The 26633-nt window shown below is 44.5% G+C and overlaps 3 protein-coding genes across 3 annotated transcripts; 1 reads left to right on the forward strand and 2 right to left on the reverse strand.

The window, feature by feature from the left end:
* Positions 1–11237: 11237 nt before the first annotated feature.
* On the forward strand, positions 11238–21286 carry wdr83 (WD repeat domain containing 83). The gene is made up of 9 exons (XM_028973409.1): positions 11238–16685; positions 18423–18543; positions 19043–19148; positions 19245–19293; positions 19362–19488; positions 19572–19639; positions 19723–19831; positions 20846–20960; positions 21043–21286. Exons 1-9 carry the CDS (start codon positions 16583–16585, stop codon positions 21190–21192), a joined length of 948 nt encoding a protein of 315 aa, XP_028829242.1. The 5' UTR covers positions 11238–16582; the 3' UTR covers positions 21193–21286.
* On the reverse strand, positions 13597–16659 carry wdr83os (WD repeat domain 83 opposite strand). The gene is made up of 4 exons (XM_028973411.1): positions 16060–16659; positions 15831–15936; positions 15427–15524; positions 13597–13998 (listed from the first exon to the last, which is right to left on the reverse strand). The coding sequence occupies exons 1-4, from the start codon at positions 16107–16109 to the stop codon at positions 13932–13934; spliced, it is 321 nt and encodes a 106-aa protein (XP_028829244.1). The 5' UTR covers positions 16110–16659; the 3' UTR covers positions 13597–13931.
* Positions 21278–26228, reverse strand: yju2b (YJU2 splicing factor homolog B). The gene is made up of 9 exons (XM_028973408.1): positions 26083–26228; positions 25951–26004; positions 25770–25852; positions 24873–24928; positions 24720–24780; positions 24501–24643; positions 22951–23123; positions 22732–22870; positions 21278–22406 (listed from the first exon to the last, which is right to left on the reverse strand). Exons 1-9 carry the CDS (start codon positions 26083–26085, stop codon positions 22033–22035), a joined length of 1086 nt encoding a protein of 361 aa, XP_028829241.1. The 5' UTR covers positions 26086–26228; the 3' UTR covers positions 21278–22032.
* Between the last annotated feature and the right edge of the window lie 405 nt (positions 26229–26633).

Below are 26633 nucleotides of genomic sequence, written 5' to 3' on the forward strand. Positions count from 1 at the left end.
AAAACCATGGTATCCTTTGATGTCACATCACTCTTCACCAGCATCCCCACCACTGCAGCCTTAACAGCTATAAGAAGGAGACTGGAAGAAGTTAGCACCCTCACCGCTAGAAGCAACCTCAACCCAGACCAGATCTGCCTGCTCCTGGTTTTGTGCTTGAGCACCACTTACTTCACATACAAGGGCGACTTTTACAGACAGAGACATGGCTGTGCCATGGGCTCACCCATGTCAGCTATTGTTGCCAATCTGTACATGGAAGAAGTGGAGGAGAAAGCACACTCAACTCCTTCCCAGGGACGACGCCATCCCACTGGTTCAGGTATGTGGATGACACCTGGGTGAAGATCAAGAGCCAGGAAGTACAGGCCTTCACAGATCACATTAACTCAGTGGACACAAACATACAATTCACCAGGGAGGACTCCAGTAATAACGTGTCTTGCCTTCCTGGACTGTGCGGTTATTGTTGGGACTGATAGAAAGCTGGACATAGAATTTTACAGAAAACCCACCCACACTGATTAATATCTATTGTTTGACTCACATCACCCACTACAACACAAACTAGGAGTAATCAGGACTCTGTACCATAGAGCAGAGAACATTCCCACCACCACAGAAGCCAGAATTAAGGAAGACAGGCATCTGAAGACGGCCCTTAAAACCTGTGGATATCCCAAGTGGGCCTTTAACAAGGCTAGATCCTCCTTCAAGAATAGGACCACAGAACAACCCACTAGGTAGTAGCCTAGTGGGTAAAACACTCGCCTATGAACCAGAAGACCCGGGTTCAAATCCCACTTACTACCATTGTCTCCCTGAGCAAGACACTTAACCCTAAGTTGCTCCAGGGAAACTGTCCCTGTAACTACTGATTGTAAGTCGCTCTGGATAAGGGCGTCTGATAAATGCTGTAAATGTAAACGGAAGAACCTGGTCCTTCCATACATGGCTGGTGTGTCCGAGAGACTGAAAAGGATTTTCAGAGCAAACACCTGTCCATTTCAAACCTGCAAACACTGAGACAAAGACTCGTCCATCCCAAAGACAAGATACCAAAACAGAAGAAGAGCAAGGTAGTGTATGCTGTCCAGTGCGGTGAAGAGTGCTCCGAGCTGTACATTGGGAAAACCAAACAGCTGCTACACAGGAGGATGGCCCAGCATGGAACGAGCAACACCTCAGGGCCAAAATCAGCTGTGTACCATCACCTTAAGGACAAAGGAAGCTCATTTTTGGACGAGAATGTTCAAATATTGGACAGAGAAGTTTGAGAGAGGAGTGAGGGAAGCTTTGCATGTGCAAATAAACAAACTCTCACTCAACAGAGGAGGAGGTATCGGACACAACCTATATCCAATCTATTTTGATGCCCTTTCTTCCATCCCCAGAAAAATCAGGCCCGATTCATTCGTCCACCAGGTTGGCCACATTTAACAACCCGCTTAATGGGGGCAGGAGGAGCTGCCAGGGCGGGGCTGTCACATCCACCCCCCCTCCCCCTGCCTTTGTTCCACGTAATGATCCTATTCAAGACGGGATTGAGGTGAAACCAACCTGGAGAACAAGTTTGTGGGCACCAACCAACTTCCCTCAGATTGATAAAGTTCTGTGGATGCAGAATGAAATGTCTCTACATGAAAGAAAGAAAGTCCAGTTGCCATGACTAAACATTCAGACAAATTCATTTGGATGACTGAGAATCTTCAGAGACATTACAACATAAATCATCCTAAATGATTGCAGAGATTATTGTAATAAGATGACAGTATTGTGGAAATACCAAAAGGTTTGGTTAATGCAGTTAATAATGGAAAGAGCCACATAATTTGACAAGTCAATGCCATTAAACCAATTACTAATAAGTAATTATATATCTGCATGCCGTGGCGGTTTTTGATATGGGTGACATGGGCGGTGGGCCAGGGCGGCATTGTGGTGGGGGCGGCATTGTGGGAATCATCAATTTTTTATTCTTTTGCGCCTGGGTAGCCATACTGCTCTGCCAACATGATAGCAATGCCACCGTTCATTTGTTTATCCCCCATTTGCATGGAGAAAAGGGCGCCCTTATTTTGCGAGGTGCGCATGCTGCTTGCCACAGAGGAGAGGGAGCAGCAGGAGATTCTCTGACTGACTGTTCTTTATATCTGAAATATGTGAAATCTGTATATAGTGATGATCACTGTGCCCACTCAAAATTCTGAACTATTAGAAATGGTATCAAGTATTACCTGTCTGGCCCAACACTGTTTTCATATGGGAAATGTGTGTTAAATTGATAAATGGCATTCTTTTACAAAAAATGGGATGTGAAGAATTATCAACTAATAACTTTCTGGCTGAAAACATTTTTCAGTGTAAAATTGACCTTAACTTTGCTCATAGATTTATAATGAATATGGACATTTCCATGTCAAATAAATACCATTTAAGGACGAACAGACAAATAAGCTGCAAATAAAAAGCAAATTTCTTAGCGGGGGGGGTGCTTTTAAATAAGACAAATTTAATTTGAAATATTGTCAAATATTATGTTGCAATGGAGTGGGTGTTTGCCCAGGGTACCAAACAGGCAAGGACCACCCTGTCTGTGTGTGGTGGGATTTGTATTGTGTGTTTCAGTGAATGGAATGGAATTAGTGATAAGTGTCATGTTATCATCATTATTATACAGCATTTATTATTCAGCATTTGTTCTAACAACATGTTGTTAGAGAAGAGAATCTGTTGATTTCATTTCGTCTTGCACTGCTGGGACTCAGAAGAACTGACTTCTAGTCCAGAAGACCTGACTCCTACAGGCCTGATAACAGTCTGGGAGTTCCTTATAAGCCACTGTATATAGATAGGTCTTTGCAAATGAAAAACTCAACAGCTTATGTAAACTGAAAACCGCAACTATTTTTTTATGGATAATAATATGTATATTTGAGAATTTAGGGGCCTAATTTTGGGCCTGTGAACTTGGAGTGCATCCAACAATATCAGCTCACAGCACACTTTCAGATGTCCAGTAAACTGGGGAGGGCCTGTGACCTTGGTCTTGGCAGAGTGATATAAGTTATGAGCATTTGGGGCAGATTGAATTTACAGGCGTCCATAACCAGAAAACAATTTATGACAAAGACCTGGCGATAAGACACACATCTAGATTCACTAAGCACTGACACCTTGACATTTCTTTTTGGGGTCAGACTTCATATTTTCATGGATGAGCAATAAAGACCATTTTGAGTCACACCTAAAAACATTGGTAAAACGTTGGTCACACCTTAAACTATTGGTGACCAACCCAAAGATTTATGTAAATTAATATCATATTTAAGGTCTATGTGGGGTTGAGCATGGTGCATTACGCTGCTTGATCTCCATTACAGAATCGTGCTGAACTTTATTGACTCTCTTCTTTCTTGTTTGAGTTCTGGACTTCGACTGAATTTACACTTTTGAATTCTCCACAACAATGCATGAAAAATAATTAGAACCCAGAATGCATGCAAGGTAGGACAATGTGGCACAAATTCTGCACTACATTCACAGATAATTTTTTTATGAAGTCTTTTATGAAGAGACAGGGCCACTGCATGCCTAACAACACCAACAGCAGGATCAGGGCTGTGCTAATCGGTCCTCACCACGGCATCCTCTAATGAACGTTCCTGTTCTGTATAAGTACATATCAGAGACCGGGGCTCAAGGGTCATCGAGGGGGTAGCGAACAGAAGCAACAAAAGAGCCAGGCAGTCGGTAACTCAGGGCAACAGGCTCGAGAAACGGCTTTTTACAACGCGAGGTTAATCGAAGAAGAGTTTGCGTAGTGTGTGTGTGTGCGTATAGTTTATGTGTTTGTGTGGCCTTGGGTGGAAGCACTTCCAGTTCAGTGGGGCCTCTGCTGGTCTGGTGGGCGGGTGGCAGCCATGACAAGACCTTCAAAGGAATTTTAAAACTTCCCATTTTCGTATGGGATTGTGATTAGGAGCCATTATTACGGAGAGTGTTAGTTCATTTGATTGATGCAGGCCTGTAATTTGATTATGGATTATTAATACATATCAATTAATGCAGTAATTAATCAATATAACCAGCAGGGGTGTTGAAATAAACCTTATAATCGAAGCATCGTGATTCAGACGATTCTGCATCGATACAGTGCAGAACATAATCAATTATATCATAATGCGGTTGCTTGGTGATTTTCTGGTGACTGCATAGAAATTGTTGTTAAAAAGTAGTATTGGTAGTGACCTTGGCTGCCTGACCTGTGTACAGTGCCGCTCCAGGTAGCAGTTTTGTGCGGTTATTGAACCATGCTTTTTTGCGCTGAACCAGCTTTGATTCAATGAGCCGAAAATCTGTCAGCTTTCAGTCCGCGCTCACCTGACGCCATGGACGTCACGGACGCCACCGTGTTCTGCTCTTTCGGTACTGCACTGTTTGGTGTGCCTCTAATAACCAGTACATTATAATGTAAGAATGGTCATCAGTGCCCCTAGACTATGAAAGATAATGAGAGACCCTTATTTTATGGAGAGAACCATTTTCAATGTGTAGAAGGGGGAGTGTGTTAATGGGTGTGTCTGCGTGTAAGTAGACTGACGACCTGGGGAAATCAGGCAGGCAGCGCTACCTGGTGGCCAACATTTTTTACTTCAGTATATTGCTATAGCTCGAGTTACAGTGGCTGAAACCAGCATTTGAGAAAACATCCCGCTTACGTTACCCCAAAGTCCCGCAATAACATCTACCCCCCACCCCTTCTTCCCAATGTCCCCACGACAGCCTCAGAATGTTCCTGGGACCTCTAACTCCTTATCTGGTTCCTGCAGAACATTTCCACCATTGCCTCATTTCATGATTTGTAGTCTGCACTGCACTTTCCATCCATACTGTTCGCGGTCTACATGGAGTTACACTCATCATCTTGGACCATCCTCATGACATTTCTACAAATATATGTAGACAAAAGGAAAGTGAAGTGATTGTCACATGTGATACACAGCAGCACAGCACACGGTGCACACAGTGAAATTTGTCCTCTGCATTTATCCCATCACCCTGAGTGAGCAGTGGGCAGTGTTTGGGGACAGTGCTTTGCTCAGTGGCACCTCAGTGGCACCTCAGTGGCACTGTGGATCGGGATTCGAACCAGCAACCTTCTGATTATGGGGCCGCTTCCTTAACCGCTAGGCCACCACTGCCCCATGGGTTCTGCAGTGGTGTTGAAAGTCCCTTAACTTCTCATTAATGATCATGACTTACTCTGTGCATCAAAAAGGCTTTACAAGCCAGCTGCCTTAAATTTTTAAATTTCCACAACTTTTTGTTTTACAGTGTATTAAATAACTTCCACATTTGTAGCTGAACCAGCTGTGGAACACAAAGCGTGTTTGCTGTGAGTTGGTTGTAGCAGCAGTGTGTAGGTGGCAGCGTGATGGCATGGGGCTGTCAGAGTGACTCCTCAACACACGCGGGCATTCAGTCACTCAGCGAGGACAATCGGTGGCGCTTTCACACCAGTGGGCGACAGGGCCAAACAGGGCCATTTAACCAGCCCACCCCACACCCACTCCACACTCCGTCTCACTGTTACTTAATGAGGACTTGGTGTTGTCATGTTCAACACATTCACAGAGTATACACAATGCACGTACAACACAACACATACTCACCAGATCATATACAACACAACATGTACACACCACATCACATAAACAACTTTACACATACAAAACACAGCATATTCTCAACACATCACATATATAACTCAGCACAAACAAAAAATCATCAGCATATACACAGCATGTCATAAATACAATATAAAACATACAAAACAAAGGACATAAACACATGTGGAGTTATATACTTAAAAAAGGTGAAATAACTGAAAACATGTTTTATATTGTAGTTTCACCCTTTGCTCTGATTACTGCTTTGCACACTCTTGGCATTCTCTCTATGAGCTTCAAGAGGTCGTCACCTGAAATGCTTTTCCAACAGTCTTGAAGGAGTTTCCAGAGGTGTTTAGCACTTGTTGGCCCCTTTGCCTTCACTCTGCGGTCCAGCTCACCCCAAACCATCTGGATTGGGTTCAGGTCCGGTGACTGTGGAGGTCAGGTCTCCACTTTTTGTTAAATACATAACTCCACATGTGTTCATTCATAGTTCTGATGCCTTCAGTGAGAATCTACCAATTTAAATGGTCATGAAAATAAAGAAAACACATTGAATGAGAAGGTGTGTCCAAACTTTTGGCCTGTACTGTACAACACATCATATAAACAACATAACTCATGCATACAAAACACAGGACATACGCAACACATATACAAAAGAACACAACAGTTGCTACAGGGGGACTTTCCCTGCAACTACTGATTGCTAGTTGCTCTGGATAGGGGTTTCTGATAAATGCTGTAAATATAATGTTAATAATTACATTTGATTACTTTTTGATTACTGTTGTAAATTATGAATGAATATTCTTAATAGAAAACCATTTTGAAATTTTATAATCGGGTGGTGTTTACCTTACAGCAGTACTAAACATTGACTATAATAACAGTCAACACAAGATCAGACTTTTACTGTAATATAATACAGTTACAAACCAATGCTAAAGCAAATATTTAACATTCAAGAGCACTGAACAATGTGAAAAACTTTATGGTTTGGTTGGGGTCCTTCTGCCCATCTCACCTCCGTCCCAGTAAACAGGTCTGTGGCATCCAACAAAATCAACTAATCACTGTTGTAATCAAACTCAAACTGGATTCAGAGCCGCTTCAATGCTCTGTTTCTATTGGTCACAAGACAATGCATTACAGCGTGGGAAGATTAAATCCCAACAAAATGTAACTTTGATTGCAGTCTGTGCAGAAGCACTATACGTCAGTACTTTTAGATTTACAATTATTTGGAGTGTGTTTCTTTTTCAGACATCTCTTCACTTAATAATGTCTTAAACCCTTTAGTGGCAGGATGCAGAGTGCGGATAGTTCAGCTCCAACATTCCGTTTAAGGACCGGTGACGGCACTTTTTTTGTAATTAAATTACATAACATCAGTACATGTAACTCATTACTCCCCAAAACTGCATACCACACAACAGCGCATCACACACAAACGCAAGGTCTAAACCTAAACACATGTGAGTTTTGAAAAGTGTGATCACACCAAATATTGCTTTGATTTTCTTTTCTCTTCTGTTTAGTCACATTAATTGATTAAACAAACAAATTCCTTTTAGTTTATGTAATTTCTTCATGCCTTGCACAGTATAAATTTAGTATATTTGTAAGTAGTTAACTGTCATGTCGGCGTGCTGACAGGACATTCAGGGAAAGGGTTTTATTAAAACAGAAACAAAAACCAGGCTCGATGGCCGAAAACGGGGAATAAAGGGGATCAACATAAACTAGCCCTCAGGTGTGTGGCGGTTGTCAGAACTCAAAACACAAACAGGTTCACAAAAGAAGGTCAAGTTCATCTCAGAGTTCAGTAAAGAGTTCGCAAAAAATGCCGTCCCTGCAAATCAATTTCTAACTCAAGCATTTTCCTTTTTTTTTTTTTTTGTTGTGCAAACTTACAAACCGGTAGGGGATCAAATAATTTATGTAGGTAATTAGGTATGAATATATGTGAACTTGCTTGTGGGTATGTAGGTGTAATTAAGTGTGTAAGTACATGTTCTTCTCAGCATCACCTCCAGGAGGCTCAGAGGATGTATGGGGACAGCAGCTGGATCGGACTATATTTATCCAGCTTTAAAAAGAGCACAACAGGAAAGAGAGAGGGTGCACATTAGCGTCGCCATTTTTGTGCAAGGAGCAGAGCCAAGCGGGGTGGGTGGGTGGGTGTATATATATAGGTGCAGCAATTCCAGTGTGAGCCCTTTTGCATACAGTTTTGTTTTGGGGGCAAAGTGAGGGGATTATTCGAATTAATTATACAGAGTGGTTTTATGTAAAGCCGTTAATTATGTAAAGCTAAAAAAAAAAAACATCTTAAGTACTTTTGTGCCTAACATGGCTCTAAACGGCCAGAAAACAAGTCCATCTAAAACTGTTTTTCCAAACGTATGTCAACCTGTTACTCTGGTCATCCACATGCAAATGGCCAAGCCTGCTTTCAGATAAAGCAGTAACAACATCAGCAAAATAATTGTACAGCGCGTGTGATATATACAGAGCTTTAAAGCTCATCAACCAGGGCATGGAAACAACACTGGTGATGCTGTGGTCCGCCACTCTTTACTGTAATCCATTCCTCCGCGTGTCTAATAATTTCGCCCTGTTCATGGCCAGGTTTCTGTCAGTACAATCATTCATCCAGCGCACTAAACCATCAAGCACCACGCCCAACAACCTTTAGATGCTGGTAGCAGAAGACATGTGAAGCAGCAAGTAAGGCCACACACATCAAGGGGTGTGTGTGTGTGTGTGTGACAGAGGGGAACAGACTTACGGCCTCCTGTCTAGACTGTCCAATCAAGGCTGCCAAGGCATCCATTAATTGCAGTTTTACTTCCTGTTCCACACTAACACGCCATTGTCCTGTAATCTTCACACACCACATAGGTTGTAGATCCTGTATCAACACACACCTAGCGTGCCGGTGATGCCGCCCCTCACTCACTCGTCAGTGTCCTCTGGGTGTTGCCTGAAGGTCAGACACGTTTCCATGCAGAAAACGGTGCGCGCACACCAAACCGACATGCATGTGTGTGTTTCATTTCAGTGCAGTGAATAAAAAAAGGGCCATACTGGTGCACAACACTACTGTTCCATTCAACCACGTCACTGAGCTCAAAGCTGGTGGAATCAGGCTGCAGGAGTATCTGGATCACGCCAAACCACCGTAACATCACTAACGTCCCGTTCCTACAACAGTTTGAGTGAGTGTGTATGTGTGCGTGCTTTTCTCAGTACTACTCACTCCCATTGTTTACGTCGGGCCTGTGGTGTGCTCTGTAGCTTGTGTGCCTGATGCGCCTTGATGACATCACGGTGGTCCACCAGGCCTCCTCTTCTTCTGGCTGGAGGAAGAGCTGAGACAGAGTCTCCTCCCACCACCGAGTAGAGCGGTCCACCCATCACACCCAACTCGCAGTGGCCAAAAGAGAGGGGCGGAGCTCCGGAGCGCTTCTCCACATGAACACCATAAACTTGACACACCATCTACTCTCGCTGATGGGACGAAACATTCAACCTCCAGTCCACCGGGGCGGCGCTCTCTCCACAATCACAGCCGTGCACCATGAGGACAGACTAAATCTAGATGGGAAAGAGACAGAGAAACGTTCTTTTACATGTGATGTCTCACGCTGCACATGCTTCCATTTAAGTTATGCGCCATTTTGTTGAAGGTGCAAACTCGGCATGATGTGTGCAGTTACATTCAAGATTCAAGATTCAAGATTGGTTTATTCTCAGTACAACAGTATACACAGTATACCAACTGGGGACCATATCTGCGCACAGAACCAGCAGCTGAGAGGAGAAAAAGTAGCTAGAGTAGTAGTAGAGATCATATTCATCTAGTAAATTAAAACAAACTCAATAACGCTCAAATTTTCAGCACATGATTCTGACGGCAGTTCCATTCTGCAGTTCCATCACTTGCCTGTTGTGTATGTCGTTCCTAGACTAAAAGATGATAGATGGTCAGAACATTCTGGATGTTGGCAGGTTTGCAGTAACTGCACAAGCCATCATTATTTGTAACAGAAATCGCAAAGTTGAGTCTTTATACGTGGGAGTGGCTATATATGGGAATTCTGCGACATCAAAATTCATCCAGACACACAGCAGGTATTTTGGTATGTCACGTGACTCCTTTTATACATCATGTGACCAAAAAATATAAATACCACCTCACGTGGGAATAAGAAAATTGGTTGCACTATTGGCAATGTAATTTCTATTGATATTATAAATTTGCACAGTTTGAAAGTTACTGGAAATGGGACTGTTGATGTTTTATTTTACGCGTGAACTTCTGCCCCCTTTCTGATGAAGAATGAATTCTCCACCTTGTTGCATCTCTGTTTTTTCATACACTACATTCAGTAAATGTGCCAGCCATTCATTTGAACCTTGCACAAAATGGTGGATGTGGTCTCTGCCCTCAAATGCCAGTATGTGTAGGTGAGGAACGGAGGACAAACAACAATAACCAGAAAACAGAGAAGAGAATAAAAGAACTTTAATTAAAACGAGGACAAAGATGACTGCTGGCGCACAACGTCTTCCTGGACAATTTGCCAGGAGAAACGTTCTCTGCTGAGACAGCATGAATACCTGGTGAAATATAGCGAATGATAAATGAATGTACTCAGGAGGGGCAGGGCGCTCATGGAAGGTGGTTGCTGTACGTCCTGATAACGGAGGGAAAAGGTCACAGGGTTTGCACTGACCTAAGGACAGTGGCACAATGGGAGGATATACAGAGACCCAAAACACATTTCAAATGATCATTTCAACATTAAATCCTACAAAATTATTCAGCGTTGCACGTGGATCCATAAATGGATTTTGTTAAACGTGTTGATGGATGTGCCTGGAGGACAAAGTAGGGGGATGGAGCAAGGTTCTTCTGTTGAGGGCACAATGACCTCAGACTGATTATCCTGGGGTTGAGTGCAGGGCTAATGATCTATTTCTGTTCCAACTGGTCTACATACACCAGCGTGAAGCTCATGTTCTGCTACTGTGAAAAACTAAGCCATTTTGGCCATTTTAGAGACAGTGTGACAAGGTTTATTGACTTTTCAGACTTTTAGCAACTTTTTAAGCCAAAGGGGGACTAGGGACAAACCTAGGGGCTTTCATAGGACAATCTAGACACTTCTAGACCATGAACTGTGCTTTTCTCCTAGAGACAACCATGCAACATCGGTCAGTAAGATCTAACGTTTTCATAATGTAGTCAAGGTCATGGTGTCATACAGTGGATGAGCGTGTGCGAGGGTAAATTTGGAGGTTGATTCCCACTTCCTGTCCTTTAGTCTAAGAATTAAGAGAATGAAACAGCACACTTCATTCCTTCAAACCGCTGGCACAGCACCAAAGACTTAATTTAATGAACACAGTGGTGCAGAGGCTGGGATGAAATTAGAAGGAAATAATAAAAATGTGTCTGCATTCATGAGTGAGGAGAATGAAGGATTCTTATCCAAGGAACACCCTGGGGATGGCTTGATGTGTCCAAACCTTTCAAGCCAGTAAGACAAATTCAGCTGGAGATTAGCTGAACTTTTCATCATGTGAGTGAAAGGAAGCTCTGAAGAAGTAGCTGTTGGACTAAAACCTTTCTAAGGATGTGATAGGAGTTGAAAGAGTGGGTGACATGTGAAGCTTCGCTGGACATTGAAGTGTAAATGCTGTGATTTAGTGTGATGTTTTAAGTAAATTGCACATAGGCTTTTACATCCACCAATCAGCCACAACATTAACGCCGACGTGAATGCAAGACCCGAAGCTTCCCGGTAGAGCTTGTCCAGAACATCAAAAGACTGGCCTGCCTTCTTTCTAAAATGCTGTCATGCGTTCTGCAGGTTCTTGGATAATTGCCGGCCTTGGAATAATTTTTTGATCCATAAATCCATAAATAAGTCGACTTATATGTAGAGTCATATCAGGAAAACACCTCTGGAGACAGGGATGTGCAGAGCGTACACTATTTGTATTTGTATTCTGTTTTTTTCTGAGCCATTAAAAGAGTTAGGTCATGAAGAGCAGTATTGAAAGCAAAACTAAGAACCCACCCTGCACTCCATCCCTCATTATGTTAATTCTTTTTAATACAAATACACTGTTTGTCTACATCTTGATTCGTCTGCACTCGTAAAATGTGCTACCTGGTAGAGAATGTGTAAATGAGTACAATACAGTACATTTTATATGTAAATGACCACATCAGTCTCTAACAGCTTGGTAGGAGATACCACAGGGCACCTTCTGAGGCCAGAGGGGCTTTGGCTACAGATCGGGTACCTACACAACATTAGTCTGGTTTTAACATTAGTCTGGCTGTTTTTTGTTTGATTTCAGTTGAAGGAATATTCCATGTCGAATTTAATCGAAAGCCTCACCTGTCAGCTGATAAGGATGGTGAGGATGATGATGATGATGACTTTCCTCCATCTTCTCTGTGCCCACGGGTCGGTGAGGATGCAGGATGCGCGGTCACGTCGCACCGTGCGTTTCCGAGTCTCCGCTGGTAACAGTGTGCAGGTTATGTCCTCTCTCTCTCTCTCTCTCTAGCTCTGTGTGCGTGTATGTGTGTGTGTGTGTCTCCGTGTGTGTGTGTGTCCCTGCCTGGCTGATTGGGGACAGTCAGGAGAAAAATCCCGACTCAGCATGAAGACCCTGGTTTGTTTGTCACCATCATTCAGGAATGACTGACCCTTAATATGAAAACCCACCCACTTTTATATATTAATATTATAATTCTAGACTATAATTTATAATCTACATTCCCAAAGTAATCTATGATTAACAGACACATTTTTAGACTTGTAACAAATTTATTGCAGTAATAGTTAAAAACTACCCCTTCCTGGTCGCACTGCCTAGTCTAGTGAGACCTCTCCAACAACCTTATGCTAAGGACAACCACCCATGTCCCAACATCAGGGACCAGAGGTGGAAGCCCAACAGCTGGTTTGCCAACGTCAACGGACGTGGAACAAGACACAAACTGCCATCAAATCAGCTAACCACTGATCCTCTGGGCCCAGTCATCCAATAAGGGCCCAGGTTTGGCTGTCATGCTCACCATCGGTAGACATCAAATGGGTGAGCAGGTTACTTGCAGCGCTCAATCGTTGAGACTTCTCGGTTCCAAGGGATCCTGGGTGTGTGAGTCTGGACCGAACTGTTATCATAGTTTCTGACTTTGTGCTACTAAAACATGGATACTGATGGATATTCCCACTCTCCTGGTGAGAAGCATTCGTAGATTAAAAGTAAGATATCTGCAAGTGGGTTCACTCATCTCAACGCAAAGGTTGTGGACTTATGACTCCTGCATGTTGAAAGTGAAATATGAGTGTCTTCAAGAAAATAAATTATGATCATACAAAGCATTTCAGGCCTTCAGGTACAAAAAAACCTTTCAGATGAATCGAAATGGAGACTTTGTGCCTGACCTCAAAAATGCTCTACAGAGAGAAAGGGCATAAATTTACTCAGACACTCTTGTGGAAACTGTTAAGGCTGCAAAGGATGGAGCAACTTCACAATGGTCAGGAGTGCCAATAACACAGCAGGCACACCACGTTTGTAGATTGGATAGCGCTCCCTTGAGGATCTGCAAGATTTTTCACATCAAACCATCAACTGGATGAATCTGAAAGTGTATAATGCCACCAAAGAAATAATAATTCATTAAATCGCCTCATGGTCAATAACCTCTCTCTCTCACCACTTGGAGTACAGTACATTTACAGCATCTATCTGGCCTTATCCAGAGTGATCAGAAGTTACAGGGACAGTCCCCCTGAGGACACTTAGGGTTAAGTTGAACTGTGTGTGTTTTACTGGACGTGTACACGTGAACTGTAAAATAATGTGACTCATAAAATCATACTTTTCTACTCAAAACTGCATTTATTTCACCCAGAAGTTGCAATACTTAACATAACGCAGAATAGCAATGCAATAATTACTAAAATATTTTTTAGATCCATAACGCAGTGTAATGTAGCTCATTCTGGACGAATGTTTAAATATTGTATTAAAAGTAAAAAAGCAGTAGAGTCATGAAGAGTGGAAGCCACAGCAGAGAAGGTCTGCTGCAGACGTCCTCCATCAGCTGCTCTCTGGACTGGCGAGTCTTCACCAACGTGGCCAAGATGATCAGTGGCCTTTCAGGACCACACCCCAGACTGGCTCTTGCTCCACACATCAACTGCTACACCACAGTTACCATGGCGGTGACATGGGCTGAGGGTTCTGCAGGTACGACATCACCACAGCGGAAATAGACAACCTATGCAGGAGAAAGGGCGGGAAAAAAAAGAAATCTAAATCATAGCCGTGCTATGATCTGGGGTTACTGCAGTTGGTCATCCATTTCACACATGGATTGGCCACTACAGAGTCCAGACCTTAAACCCACTGAGAATCTTTGAGACGTGTATGAGAATTTTCACACCGGTCCGACCACCCCGGCGAAAAATGGATGCAACTCTGGACAGAAATAAAAAAACTCTGGACAAAAGTTCATCAGAACAATTCCACAGTGATGACATCAAACAACTATTGTACTGGGTGAACAAACCAAGCCCAAATGTTTACATTCATATTATGACTTCAGTTTGTTCAATGGAAAGTATGTGTGTAGTTGGATCTGATCAGTGATCATCTCTCTGCTTCTGTATGCCGTTAAACACGGGCCACATCCCACAAGATCACTTTATAAAGATCTATTATTATGGCCCAGTGACATGAAGCGCTGATAACACACAAAGTACAGATCCCATAATGCAGTGCGCACTTTGCTGACAAATTGAGTTCACACAGTGCTTTGGTGACTAGAGCTTCACAACCCATTTGCCATTGATGTGGAAATTTCTCCTGCACAGATTCAGCTGCAGTGTAAAGATCTCGCTTGGCAAAGCAACTGAAGAACAGCATTATGGGATCTGTAGTCTGTGTTAGTGGTTCGTATAGCAAGGCCATTATCATAGATTTTTAAGCCAAAGATGTGGCCCTTCGCTCTTCATGGTTGTCTTGCTGTCTGCCAGAACATCCTTATTTTCCAGTCAGTGTAGCTGTGGCCAGATTTTCCTCTTCTTCAGCCTTGTGGTAGCACACTCAGCCCGACTGGATGGCTCTTAAAATGTCTAAGTCTGCTGGTGATGCTTCGGCCAGATAAGATTTTTCTGCATTCATCCAAGCAGCACTCTCTTCATCTTCCTCAGGCAGGTTGTGGCTGGCCTCTGGCCATATGATCCTCCAAACCGAGGCAGTGGTGGCCTAGCGGGTAAGGAAGAGGACTGTTGCCGACAAAGCACCGTCCCCACCGTCATGGCTGCCCACTGCTCACACAAAGGACACATTTTGTTGTGTCACCATGTGCTGTGCATCATAATGACAATCACTTCACTTTCTTTCAGTTTCAGATGGAGGTAGTGTTCACAGGGCTCGTCCAGAGATGACGTGTTCAGAGCAAAACGTACACTGTTTAAACAGTTGCTGAATTTTGACCCTTTCAATCTTCAGAACCTCTGACTGTGAGGATGCTGGCGGTCTTCAAATGGCTCTCCATTGATGTCTGAGGATGAGAAGTGTCCACCTCCACTTTATCTATACTTCAACTTGAGTGAGGAATTCTGGGCACATCAAACAACAAGGAAAAAAAAATCTGAGGAACAAAAAAAAAAAAAACCTCCACAGCCGCGAGGAAAACACTCACATGAAGCTGCTCATCATCTGCTTTGTGTCCTCTGAGCTTCGGGAGTTGGCAAAACTAATGAAGGAGCAATAAACGGCGATCCACGCACACCACTTCAGCTGCACAAAGACAGGAGAGGGGGAATAATCACACTGACCTCACACTTCACCCACCAGCACTTCATCATTTTCATTTATCAGACACCCTTATCCAGAGCAACTTACAATCAGTAGTTATATGGAGAGTCCCCTCCTGGAGCAACTTAGAGTTAAGGTTAAGTGTCTCAGGGTTAAGTGTCTTGCTCAGGGGCACAATGGTACAAAGTGGGGTTTGAACCTGGGTCTTCTGGTTCATAGGCGAGTGTGTTACCCACTAGGCTACTACCACCCCACCATCATCATCACAAAACCAGTAACAACAATCACCTTGAGCATCAGGCCGCACATGCTGAAGATCATTCCCAGCAGGTTCATGTAGTCCGGCGTGGGGTCCTCCAGGGTGGGGTTAGTTTCCGTGTTTGGGGGTTTGTATCTGGAGAGATGACGGGATTAACGCGATTATTGAATAAAGAGCTGACGGAGCTGGAAGCGACAGGAGCGGCGTCGACGCCGACCAGCTAGCATGCTAGCGGCACAGCCGGCGTTATTTACCCACCGGAAGATCTTGTTCTGTCTCCGCGGGTCTGCCATGTTATTAGAGGACATGGTTTAACCGACCAACCTCCCGTCTCTGCCCGTCGCCGTGACCGATTAAAGCGACGATCCTAGTCGAGTGGCGGTCGAGTTACTTCCGGTTTCCGGTGCCTTTCCTGCACTTCAAAATACGAGCACACGTTTTTCGGGCATAAGCGACTAACGACGTGTACTTAATGCTTCTCGCCATTAATTAAAAACATCATATAAACATTCTATGGATGTATAAAAAGAGGATACGTGTATGTTCGTCTGGAGAATAAACGGGACGTCGTGAAGGACTCCAGTCCGGAAGTTGGCGGAAGTTTTTTTAGCTGCGGCTTCCAAAGAAGAAGAAACAGCGAAAAGGAACCATCACCCTCCATTACTCCCCAGTCAGACACTCATGTTGTTGTGCGTATAAAGCGTCGTAGTTATCATCGCCGCCGTCCCTGTTGTGCGTATTTTGTCGAGACCGGCCTGTATGAAGAAGAGGAGGAAGAGGCATGGCTTTCCCGCAGCCGAAACCGCAGCCTCCCCAACTCCCGCGGTACCTGCTCCGGACCGTCCACAGCCAGCAGGGAGCCGTGCGGGCGGTGCGCTTTAACGGTGAGACTCGAACCGGAGCCCAGTACCCTGCAGCGGACTGTAACTGTGATGCGGTTTAATAAGGATGCTGATACTGGCTGGAAGGGAAAGGTGGGAAATCTCTGCATGTAACCCATCACATCCATCCCATAACCCATCACAGCGACGGGGCAGTGGTGGCCTAGCGGTTAAGGAAGCAGAAGGTTGCAGGTTCGAATCCCGATCCACCAAGGTGCCACTGAGCAAAGCACCGTCCCACACCTTGCTCCCCGGGCACCTGTCATGGCTGCCCACTGTTCACTCAGGATGATGGGTTAAATGCAGAGGACAAATTTCACTGTGTGCACCGTGTGCTGTGCTGCTGTGTATCATAAGTGACAATCACTTCATGTTATCATTGGTGAGCACATGAAAGGGACTCTACTCCACTCACGTGCTCCTTGGCGGCTCGGGATTCAAACGGGCAACCTTCTGATTACAGGTTGAGCTCACTGTTGGTCCTACGTATGTCGCGGTAGAATTAGACGGGTTACAGTGGCAGGGTGTCAGTCATGCCACTAGGGATGCGGGCGATAGGGAAGGCTGGATTGTTACACCATAGGGTGAATGGCAGGAGCAGCATCTCCGCTGGGGACAGGAAGAGGCTGAACAGGCTGATCCGGAGGGCCAGCTCAGTTCTAGGATGCCCTCTGGACCCAGTGGAGGTGGTGAGTGACAGGAGAATGGTGGCTAAGCTGTCATCCCTGTTGGACAACATCTCCCACCCCATGCAAGAAACTCTCATGACAGCACTGAGCAGCTCCTTCAGTGGCAGGCTACTGCACCCACGATGTGGGAAGGAGAGATTCAGAAGGTCTTTTCTTCCAACCGCTGTCAGACTCTATAACAAAGACCTAACAGCTGACCACACATACACATACACAGACAAACACACACACTTTGGCACATTCTGTTAAATTGTTAACTGTTTAAATTGTAAATTTGTACATATATACAGATACATATTTATGTTCTTTTTTGTGATGTTTTTACCTTCTGCTTCTGTCCACTTTCTGCCATGACAAGTGCAATTTCCCACTTGTGGGACTAATAAAGGTTTATCTTATCTTATCTTATCTTGTGAAGGAATTATGAAAATGTTACTTTGTGAGATTATTTAACATTTAATACAAGTTCCACTAGCCTGTCTATGGTCCTGCAGTGGCTTGAAATGGCGATAGGTGTAAAGAGTGTTAGCAAGGCCATAACCATACACTCATCAAGAGTGTCTTAAAACAAGAGCATCTTTTAAACAAAATATTTCCTTTCCTTGTGAGTTGAATGAGAGGTTGGACACTGAGCAAGGAGAATAGAATCTGTACTGGTGGGATAAGCAGAGGGACTGTGTTGGTACAGATGTTCAGCAGGTGAGGGTGTTAAGAGAAATGTCCTCACAAGCAGGGAGAGGGTTGAGCAGATGGGGAGAGAACTTTATAAAGTCCTGAAAATGGTAGGAAAAGAACAGTTGAATGAGTGTGGGTCAGGGTTGGATGTTTTGGAGACAAAGTCAGAGAGTTTGTGTTGGTTTGGAGGTACAGAGGAGAGGATGTTGGAAGAAAGTTGCTGAGGATGGAGCTACCAGGTAAAAGGAGAAGATGAAGCCCTAGTAGGAGGTTTATGAATGTAGTGAGAGAGGACACGTAGGGGACTGGGGGAAATGGAGACTGTGGAGCCACCAGACAGTGTCACATAACCCGATGTTCTAAACTCCTGTTGCAGTTGATGGGAACTACCTGCTGACATGCGGAAGTGATAAAACCCTGCGCCTCTGGAGTGTCGGCCGTGGGACGTTGCTGAAGACCTACACCGGACATGGATATGAGGTTCTGGACGCAGATGGGTGAGGACATACGCAATGTCAGCTGATTGTTTCCTGCATCTGAAGTGTGAAATAGATGAAGAACCATGGTATCTTTAGATTCGTTCATTTACATTTACAGCATTTACCAGACGCTCTTATCCAGAGCGACTTACAATCAATAGTTACAGGGACAGTCCCCCCTGGAGACACTCAGGGTTAAGTGTCTTGCTCAGGGACACAATGGTAGTAAGTGGGGTTTGAACCTGGGTCTTCTGGTTCATAGGCAAGTGTGTTACTCACTAGGCTACTACTCGGGCTACGCTCTCGTTCTCACATCATTTTGGCATAAACAGGTTCATCAAATATTGATAACCTTGAAGAATCTCTGACCTGAGATTGGTTAGCGAGCTTTCGTTCTCACTGATTGGTTGATTATCATCAGGTGGTACTGAGGGCGTGGCTCCTGCGTTTTATTTCGTATAGATGAACGTGATGTATAATTGAGTGACAGTAACGCCATCTTCTGCCTTGATGCCAGTTCCTATGACAACAGCCAGCTGTGTTCCTGCAGCTCGGATAAGACCGTGATCCTCTGGGACGTGGCCACCGGGCAGGTCACCCGCAAACTCCGGGGTCATGCAGGGGTACGTCACAGGTCCAACAGCAGATACTGTCCAGTCCGAAAAGAATGGCAACGTTGTGATGTCATGCGTGTGTGTGTGTGTGTGTGTGTGTTGCAGAAAGTGAACTGTGTGCGCTTTAATGAAGAGGCGTCAGTCATCCTGTCAGGTGCGGCGGATACAGTGTTTACAGGACCGGTCCGTGTGTGTTTGGGTTCTGACCGTTTCTGTTCCCAGGCTCCATTGACGGCTCGGTGAGATGCTGGGACACTCGATCCAGGAAAATGGAGCCGATCCAGATCTTGGACGAAGCCCGGGACGGCATCAGCAGCCTGAAGGTGTCGGAACACGAGCTGCTGAGCGGGTGAGGGCGGGGTTCTCAGGATGTGTGACGGTAGACCTGATCTCAGCTCTTACTCACACGTCTTTATGTTGCGGCTGCATCAGCTCGGTGGACGGACGGGTGCGGCGCTACGACCTGCGTATGGGGCAGCTGCACGTGGACTTCATCAACAGTCAGCCATATTATATTTCATGTAATAGAATACGGATGCGTGGCGCGTGTCCGTCTCACCTTCCGCTGTCCTCGGTACGACAGGTCCCATCACCTGCGTGTGCTTCTCTCAGGACGGCCAGTGCACCCTGACCTCCAGCCTGGACTCGTCCGTCCGACTGCTGGACAAGAACACTGGGGAGATGCTAGGAGAGTGAGTTGCTCCTACAGCTCTACACGCCGTTAACTTGCACATTTATGTGAGCTTTAAGGGTCCCCTGTTATGAAATTTATTTATTTTTTTGCTTTTAAATAGATCTTACTGATCCCCCTAATACTGTATCTGAATTCAGCCTTTGTGCAGAATTACAGCCACTTTGATCCCCAGGACGCGCCGTTTCGGTGTCTGTAGAGAGGCGGCCTATAGAAGTTGAGTCATCGACTCCATCCACCAACCACAATGTTTGGAGCAGACAGGAAGTCGTGTCGGTGTTTTTACAGAAAGAAAAAAATGACAGAACAAAAAAAGAAATAAATTTGTGCTCATTTTTACATGCAATCACCGAGCAACTGCGATCCTTCACACGTTTTTTTAAAGCCATGGCGGTGGAGATAATGTTTTAGGGGGCGGACAAAGCATGTGAAACCGGAGGTAACAAATTCCAGATCTGAGCTGCTGCTCTCTAAACGGTGAAGCAGAATGACCAAAACACACTTTAAACCTATCGCCATTTCTAGCCACTGCAAGACCAGGCTCGGGGAACTCGTGTTAATGTTAATTTCACTTTGTGAGATTATTTTTCATAATATAGGGGATATAAAATATTTGAATAACAAGGCTTTTTATTAAGAAAAAAAACACTAAAACTTGTAATGTTTTAAAACGATTACGGAAACAAGAGTAGGAAAGAGGCCCAGGCTGTAATGATGCACACCGAAGGCTTACGTCACACAGTGCCCAACTGAATTGTGGGATTGATGTAGAATACATTTTATGACTGTTCCACAGATCAACAGATCTGTAAATATCTCACAAATATCTTTCTTCTTTCCAACACTGAAGATATGACTTTTTGATAGTGTAAAGTTTAACGGTGTACGTTTGCAATCCCCTCAAAAAAACAAAAGTTCTCCCAATGAAATTTACATTGAAATATTTGCAAAAATGTGCCTGGTGAACTAATATTGTGTATTGATTATGCATTGGTGGCATTTTTCATTTTTACAGGTACGTTGGCCACCAAAACAAAAGCTACAAGTTGGACTGCTGCCTGTCAAATAAAGACACACACGTCCTAAGTTGTTCAGAGGATGGACACGTGTACTACTGGGACCTGGTCGAGGCAAGTGCACAGTGCAGCACGCTGAAAAGTGGCGGAACATTGACGCGCCGGAAACCTGACCTTTTGGCTTCTGTCCTCACAGGGCTCCATATCGTTGAAGCTGCCTGTGGGAAAGGGCGTGGTCCAGTCGTTGTCCTTTCACCCAACCGAACCGTGCCTTCTCACTGCAATGGAGGGGAGTGTTCAGGTGTGGGGGGCGGTGCCAGAAGTCAAAGAAGAGGCAGCAGACTGACTGAATTCATTTGCACTTCTATTAGCCATCTTTGCTCTGTTTTGTTATGACATTTTATAAAAAAATAAAGATTCCAAGGAGTTTCTACACAGAATGAAGACTTTATTGCCCAGTGTGGCCATGCCTCCAAACAGTAGAATCACTATTTCTCATTTCCTTTAAGACATGCTGTAGACAGAAACACAGTTCAGAAAAATTACATGGCGGAAAATCGGAGGTTGTCGTTGAACGGCACGGGGATGGGCGGAGCTAAAAATGGTACTCCAGCCAACCAGCAGGAGCGCTCTGGACCTGTGGTGGTTTCACGGCCATGCAGCATCCATGTGTCTGGTTCCTCTGGTGTAATTATGAGTAACTGCATCCAACTTCGCTTTGCACAGTGTTCATGGTGAAACCATGAAGTAGAAACCATGAAGCCAGCTGAAGCCTACACCATGGTCTAGAACTTATATGGGCATCATGTCTTACTTGACATTTTATATGATGTTGTCCTTGTTTGGTGTACAGAAAGGTGTAGAGGTATTTAGTTTAATTTCAGTCTAAATTTTCTTAATTATGTGTAATCTTTTATTTTTGTGTGAAACAGCATTTCAAGACACAGTATACTGTTGTATTGGAAATAATCCTCTCTTGAATCTACTTAAAAGTTCCCCAGATGCAGTTTTTAGGTTCTGCACACTTCCACACATTCACAGCTCAGTCATGAAACACCAATGTTGGTGTTACTATAAATAACATCTTTATAACCATCTTATTTCAATCTGGCCTGCTGAGTAATTTGGACGCCTGACTCCGCCCTCCATCAAGCTAGTCCAGCGAGTGGGACGTCCCACGTCGTCCTCACTGTCCCGGGTCCGAGTCAGAGTCACTGTAATCCACGACCAGAGATTTTACACAACTGTCACTCCCTGCTTCCTCTGGCCCACAATCCTTTGCTGTAAGCACTGGATCCGGCGTCATGGTTTGTTCTGATCTCGCCTCATCTGTAGAGCTGGTGCCACTGGAGCTTGTGTCCGACTCTGTCTTCTTACGGACGAGGCTGAGGGCACTGGGCGTGGCCAATCCCAGGGTCTTGGCTGCAGCTGCACCTTTGCCCTGCAGGCTCAGCTTTTGCAAGAGACCCCCTACAGCGCTCCCCGCTGGCGTGGATGGACTGCCGAACCAGGAACGAGATGAGATCTCTTTCCGCTTGCTCTGCTGTTTCTCCTCGTAAGCTGGAAAGGACGAGACATCGGCAGTGAAGCACAGTGTACAAAGAAACAGCAATCCATGGGAGCAAAGGTCATTGTACAGGGTTCTTTCACATTTTTACAAACGAATTTCCATGACTTTTCCATTAGTCTAAAGCAAAACAAAATTACCAGAATCTTGTTACATTAAACTTATGACGGCCCAGAAAAGCTAAACTTAAACAACAGTGTTTCAAGTTCGCGCAGCCGTAGGAACCCTGATCGTAACATCATGTTCTACCAGCATTGAGAGCTGGAACAGGATCCTCCTCAGAACCCTTCATAAAAAGCAGCAGGGAAAGGAACTCACAGTCGGGGGTCTGCAAGGTGAGCAGAGATGCCAGCCTTTTGTCCTCCTCCTTCTCTGGGACCAGAGGGATGGAGAGACCGGTCCTCCTCCTCACTTCATCATCCTTCTCCTCCGTCTCAGCAATCTCTCTTTTCTCCACCTGCGTCACACACACACAACGGCATCAGCCCGGACTCAAACACACGCCCGCTGCCACTGTGGATGGATGACAACGCGCACCCTGAACTTCCTGCGAAGGGCGCTGTTCAGTTGGAAGTCGTCCTTCCACCCGGCCTGGTGCTCCTGCAGCTCCGACAGTGATGGCAGCGCGGCGCGGAGCTTCGCCCGGTCCTTCCCACCATGGTCCAGCTTGTACATGGCGTTGGTCTCCAGCTTCTCCTTCTCACTGTGCTCTGAGAGGGAGTTCAGAATGCACCAGAACGTAAGAGAAGTTCTATTTGCATATTTCACATTATGAGCCCTCCCCCACGTGTCGGGGGCATGGTTCTCCTGTGAGAACACTTTGAAGATACATAGGACTAGTAAACATACTACCAATAATTGACTAATTTATAAAAAAGTGCTAAACTGGGATCAATATAGGGCTGAAACGATTATTCGAGTAATTCGAATGATTTGATTATAAAAATGTTCGAGGAAAATTCTTTGCCTCGAGGCTTCGTTTAGTTCGTCACCAAAGTCCATCTATTATCGCAACGCTCCCGCTCTTTAGACGACTGCGCAGCACCGGTATCATTGTTCTACATGCACTGTTTTAACTGAAGCGCATTTCAAAGATTTAAGGAGGCGCGATTTATTGGCGGAAAATGAAGATGCCGCTGAACGTAAAAGCATAAAATGTGAGACCATTTTACGCTGCATAAGTTGGACAACGTAGGGCAGTGTATACACTGTAAAACGGACCTGGCTTACCATAAAAGTACTTAGTCAATACTACAGCACCTTAACCAAAAGAATCTCCAAGCGGACTCGGAGCTTCTACAAGGTATCGTATTTTTATGATTGCAAACTAACATTAGCACTTCTCAGAACATACATTATTTGTGTTAGGAGTCGATAGTGACAAGGCATGATAAGTATAACTCGCGTAATTCATCCGTCCTCATCTATCCCTCTCGCACACGCCACACACACACACTGATAGGTTACATCTCAAATTTACTTTTACATTTTACATTTACTTTTGAGCGAGTTTATAGCATTTGTTGCACAAATCAATGTTTCTGAGGCTTGCACATGCATTGCACACTCATGAACTAAGACAAATTCTCTCTATTTTGCACATAACATTGCACGAAAAACATTCCACCTACCTACCTGGATACAACTGGAAATTGAACTGTATTGTTTAAGTTGGATTAATAGTAATACCTAATTTTTTTATTTATATTTTCTTTTTCTATTTGGTACCTTTATACTTTTTTTTTTTTATTCTCAGATGGGCTATCACACGGGGTACACCCCTTTTTCTTTTTTTATTAAAATAAAACTATTTTCATGTACATCATGAATGTTTCACAGACAGATTGATTAAATGGGCTTAGTTTTGGAGCCAGTAACCCAAAGGTTTTAAGCTTTGATCTAATAAAAGTGTTGAGTTTGAATAACACACTATTGATAGAGTAAAAACACAAAAGTATGATTTATCCGATTACTCGATGAAAAAAATCGACAGACGACTCAATTCCAAAAATATTCGATAGTTGCAGCCCTAGATCAATACACAAAATATTAATTGATGACATTTCGAAAATTGTTGAATTTGTCACCAGTGGTGAGGATCTGCTCATTTTCAGCCATATCCCATCTCTCCTCTTTGCGGCGCGCCCCGCTGACGATGACATAGTCGCAGGTGGCCGGGTCCGTCTGCATCTCGATGTAGTTCACGCAAAGGTGGCACTTCATTCGGAACCTGGAGGCACAAGGACCTCAATGTGAGTCACATCTTCTCGATTCTCCTCCAGACCAGAGTGGAAGATGAACCTCACCTGTATATGGGCGTGGAGTAATAAGTTCCAACCTTCTTCTTCTCCGCGTTGTACCGCACACCTAAAGAGAGGAACAAATGAAACTCTGGGTTATTGATGCTCATCAACCCTGAGGAGGAGAGGATGATGAGGAGATAAGCGCCCGAACCCTACCCATCCCGATGTGGTTCTTACAGCCATCACACCAGATGTTATAGGGCATCTCAAATCTGGCGGGGGAAAGAAAAAAAGAAAAAAAAACACACGTCACGTCTTCCTACACCTCCTCCAGTCTTCTCCACTCATGAAGAAGACTTTCAGGAGCAGAATGTGCTTCAGCACAGAATTCGTCAGCATCCAGCCAACCACCTCTCAACTTTCTATACGGACCGGAGAGTGAGAAAAACGCAGTGATGTAATGTATGCAGCAGGTACAGCGGGTCAGGTACAAATTTATTTCCAGACATTCCCATGTCAAGTGGAGGAACCAGGAGCATGTGGGATCCGGCCCACTTGGGGTCACTCAGTAAACTGATCCGGGTGCGTGAGTCACTCAAGTCAGTATTTCTGGCCAGAGGAACCGCCGGATGTACTGACTCAGGATAGTAGTGCTAACCTGGATCTCTGAGCAATTCCGATTGGGTTATATTTCTGGCTAGAGGAACCACCGGATGCACTCACGCGGGTTAGAAGCGCTAACCTGTCTGTGAGCGATTCAGACGGTGCAAAGAAACTGAGTTATGCAACTTTTATTGTATTATTGATGTTTTAATGATTAAACTGTGTATTTACATGACAGTTTACAATTTAGACATGGTACAGTTAGGATTTGGTTCAATATATTAAAGTTTGTGACTCTAGCACTAGTGTCCAGTATGCACGAAACGGTTGAAATCTACTCTCTCCAGTCCAGTGTCTGCAGACATGGACAATTACTGTCTCCAGTGCACCATGGTGGATTAATCCTTCTCGCTACCCTACCCGCTCCTTCCAGGTTTTCATCACGTTCATAAAGGGGCGTGGTCTGTAAGATGGACTGTGTGTGACTGTGGCGGTAGAAACAGATCTGACCGGATGATGAGGATCCCCTGGGACAGTTTCCTGGCCCTCTCCCGCAGCGGGTGGCTGTTCCTGTAGCCGTTGATGGATCCATGCTGAGGAGATATGGGATGGGGGGGTAAGAAAAAAAAAGATCTCACACACGTATTCACACTGATCTCAGTCCAGAATTCAGCAACATCTCGCCACTCACCTTGGCCGGGTCGAAATCAGGCGGGTAATACTTGTTCACCCCTTTCCTCTCCCCCTGTTACGGACACGATTTATTAATCACTTTATTGCAGAAGTGGGAGGCATGCCAGATACGACGAAGGGAAACACTCACCATGCTGACGGCAGGAAATAAAAATGTTTATTAGAAACGGGTGCTGGGTGTTCTATACACTCTACTCGCAGCTAATACTAAATTCGAGAAACGCATTTATTTCTGCGTCGTTTTCCTCTCACTCGCACCAGTGCAACGAGGCGCGTTTTCAGGCGCGCCGGGTACGAGCGCCCCCTGCTGACGCGGAGGCTCCAGCGGTTTTCTCATGGATCGCTCGGAGCTCAGGTCCTGCATGAGTTTGCAAATATTCAATAATCTACACAGTAACTACAAGACAGTCCTGACTATTAACTTAAATCAGAAATCCCATTTATAAAAATGTTGTATTGCTAAAGTATGAACGAAATATTACTAAGAAAGGGAAAAAAGGTTATTGTTGGTATTACACAATGGATTAAGAATAATATAAGATTACGAAGAGAATATAGGAAGTATTTAGGGATCATCTCGGGATTATTTTTTGTAGATTTTGTAGATTTGGTTTACTATTTGTTTACTTTATAACGCGTAGTCTTGTGCGTCATCATATGGGCGGGGCGCAGTGTTCCGCG

Source organism: Denticeps clupeoides, chromosome 3 (genome assembly GCF_900700375.1).
Source record: "Denticeps clupeoides chromosome 3, fDenClu1.1, whole genome shotgun sequence".
Taxonomy (NCBI): Eukaryota; Metazoa; Chordata; class Actinopteri; order Clupeiformes; family Denticipitidae; genus Denticeps; species Denticeps clupeoides.